Consider the following 2,783-nt stretch of genomic DNA (forward strand, 5'->3'; position numbering starts at 1 on the left):
AGAAAGAGAACTTTCCCAACACTGGTAACAATGCACAAAATCTTTTGGATAATTTCAAGAAAAACTAATAATGTATTAGGTTTTTGATTCAGACTCAGGACAGTTTGTGCACTTTTGCTCACTAACTTTGTGCTAACATGTGTGTTTGTGTTAACTTTTTTTGTATATTGTACGGTTTCCTTTTGCCCCCCTTTTGGGCGTTCCCCTTTAGTCGTCAAAAATGGGGAAAAAAAATAACAACTGCCAATCATCTATTTTATTTCTCTCTAGAACATCAAATTTACAATATACATGTTCCAATTACAAATAATTATTATTCAAAATGACCTTTATACATAGACCCACAAACATGATGCAGTTTTCACATTCTAATTGTATAACTCTTTAGCAATCCCAAAGAGGTTGATCAGTGAGCCCTAAAGGTTTGTGCCCAGAGACCACTTTACGTCAGAGCAACCAGCACTGACACATTGACTAGTTCCACAGAGACTCACATGTCTGTGAGCAAGTTGCATTGATGCATTATATGAGTGATGTATTTATTATAATAGAGCTTAGATTCAGTTTTGTGGTCCCAATGAAAAACAGAACTGTTGTTGGGATTGAGTTTCTTCATCCCTGCTTTCAGATGAATCTGCTTAGTTACAAACTAACAACTCCTTCTGCTGTGTGTGTAATATTGTATGCTTTCCTGACACTTTTGTCTCTTGTTACAGTATGTGGAAACCTCCTTGTAATAATATCTATTTCTTATTTCAAACAACTCCACACTCCCACCAACACTCTGATTCAGTCTCTGGCTGTAGCTGACCTGCTGGTTGGTGCTCTAGTATTTCCTATAAGTTTGTCATTTTCTCTTAGTTCATGTTTCTATGAAGATAACATGTTTTGTAAGATAAGAGATGGCTTTAATATATTGTTCTGCACATGTTCAATTTTGCACATGTGTTGTATTTCAGTTGATAGGTATTATGCAGTGTGTCAGCCTCTAACATACAAATCTAAATTCAGCCTTCATGTTGTGAACATCATGATTGCCATAAGCTGGGGGGTTTCAGTTCTTACTGCGATTGGTGTAATAATTTCTAGATTAAACATTGAAGAATGTCAGGACATGTGCTCTATTGATGTTATGACAAATATTGTTGGGCCTTTGATATCATTTTACCTTCCAGTGGTCATACTGCTTTGCATCTACCTGAAGATATTTGTTGTTGCACAGAGACAGGCCCGGAGCATCCAAACCAGGACAAACTCTGGACCAACTTTCAGCAAGATGGAGAGAAAAGCCACCAAAACTCTGGCAATTGTCTTGGGGGCTTTTCTGTTTTGCTGGGCTCCTTTTTTCCTTTCTTTCACATTTGCACCTTTTACCAACAGCTTTGTAATGGTTTCAGTGATAGAATCATCTAGTTGGTTTGCACTGATCAATTCAACTCTAAATCCGTTTATTTATGCTTATTTCTACAAATGGTTCAGGTCAGCCTTCAAAATGATTGTTTCTGGAAAAATATTCTTTGGCAACTATGATAACTTTAAGTTAAACTAAGGCACATATAATAGCGATAAGCGCATGAAAAAAATCCCTTTGGAAGATGCCACATTTTTTGGTCACAGCTGTAGCTTCAATAGATTCATGTTCCTATCAAGTTCTTTAAAACAATCTTAAAATCTATTAAAAATTTTAGATGTGTCTGAATTTGAACAGTTCCAGAACAAAATATTTTACTGGAAAAACGATCTAGAAATAAGTAAAAAGTTCTTAAATTAAGTGTATTTACCATTAATCTACAGTAGGTAGGTTAATTACGTCCTTAATTTCCGGAGGGAGTCTAAGTCTAAGTCTAAGGTAAAGGAGATAGTTTGCCAATGGAATGAGTATTTTTACTCTTAAAAAAAGATAATTTGATATAATGTACTTGAAATAAGATAATGCAATTGTGTTTTCCTATTTTAAGTTTAAATTGTCTTGTTCCATTGTCAAAATGTCTTTTTTACCTCCTCAGTACAAGAACAAACACACTTATTTTAAGAATTAAAATGTCTTACCCAGAGTTTGATTTTTTTTTTCCAGTAGAAATTGAGATAAAAGGTTGAAATGAATCAAATAAAAGAAAACACAAGAAACCCATGTATGTTCTGAAATATTTCAGAATTTCAATTCCAGAATGAAACCAAGTTTTACAGATAATATTACTAAAATGAGTACAGGGCATATATGAATTTTGTGACATTCTTTCACTGCGTTAGAGGACAATATAATGTAAAATCATCAGTTAGATTTCTGTAGAACAGCAGTTGACAAAACTTTTACAACTGCAGACATTATAGCTAGATTTAAAATGTAGCAAGCAGAAAGTTATTATTTCTGTTTTTGTTTTCTTGAGTCAAAGACAGAAGCAAACAGAGCTAATAGGTTTTGCTTTTGAGTGACTCGGAGCCACTGTTTTAGACATCAAGACTGTGATCATAATTTTTTTTTTTTTCATTCAGGGCACTTCAACTGCTTAACTCTGAATTACACCAAGACTGTCTCCATGTGTTTCTCCCTTAAGAAAATTATAAACAATGATCTCAAAATAATTATCAATCAACATGAAATAAAGCCGGCTGGTGAATTTAAGTATCTGGGTGTAGTTTTAGATTCAAAATTGAAATTTGATGCCCATATTAAGAAAATGACAAAAACTATAAAGACAAATATAAACTGTTTTCGAATGATTCGACCATGTGTATCAAATCAAGCTGCACAAGTATATTTGCATGCAATGATTTTATCCCAT

At 33.7% G+C, this 2,783-nt stretch overlaps 1 protein-coding gene across 1 annotated transcript; it reads left to right on the top strand.

Moving 5' to 3' along the window:
* The first annotated feature begins 577 nt into the window (after positions 1–577).
* On the top strand, positions 578–1,549 carry LOC107099817 (trace amine-associated receptor 1-like). The gene has a single exon (XM_015398089.1). The coding sequence runs from the start codon at positions 578–580 to the stop codon at positions 1,547–1,549; it is 972 nt and encodes a 323-aa protein (XP_015253575.1).
* The last annotated feature ends 1,234 nt before the right edge of the window (positions 1,550–2,783 follow it).

This window comes from Cyprinodon variegatus, unplaced genomic scaffold (genome assembly GCF_000732505.1).
Source record: "Cyprinodon variegatus isolate N-32 unplaced genomic scaffold, C_variegatus-1.0 Scaffold911, whole genome shotgun sequence".
In the NCBI taxonomy this organism is placed as follows: Eukaryota; Metazoa; Chordata; class Actinopteri; order Cyprinodontiformes; family Cyprinodontidae; genus Cyprinodon; species Cyprinodon variegatus.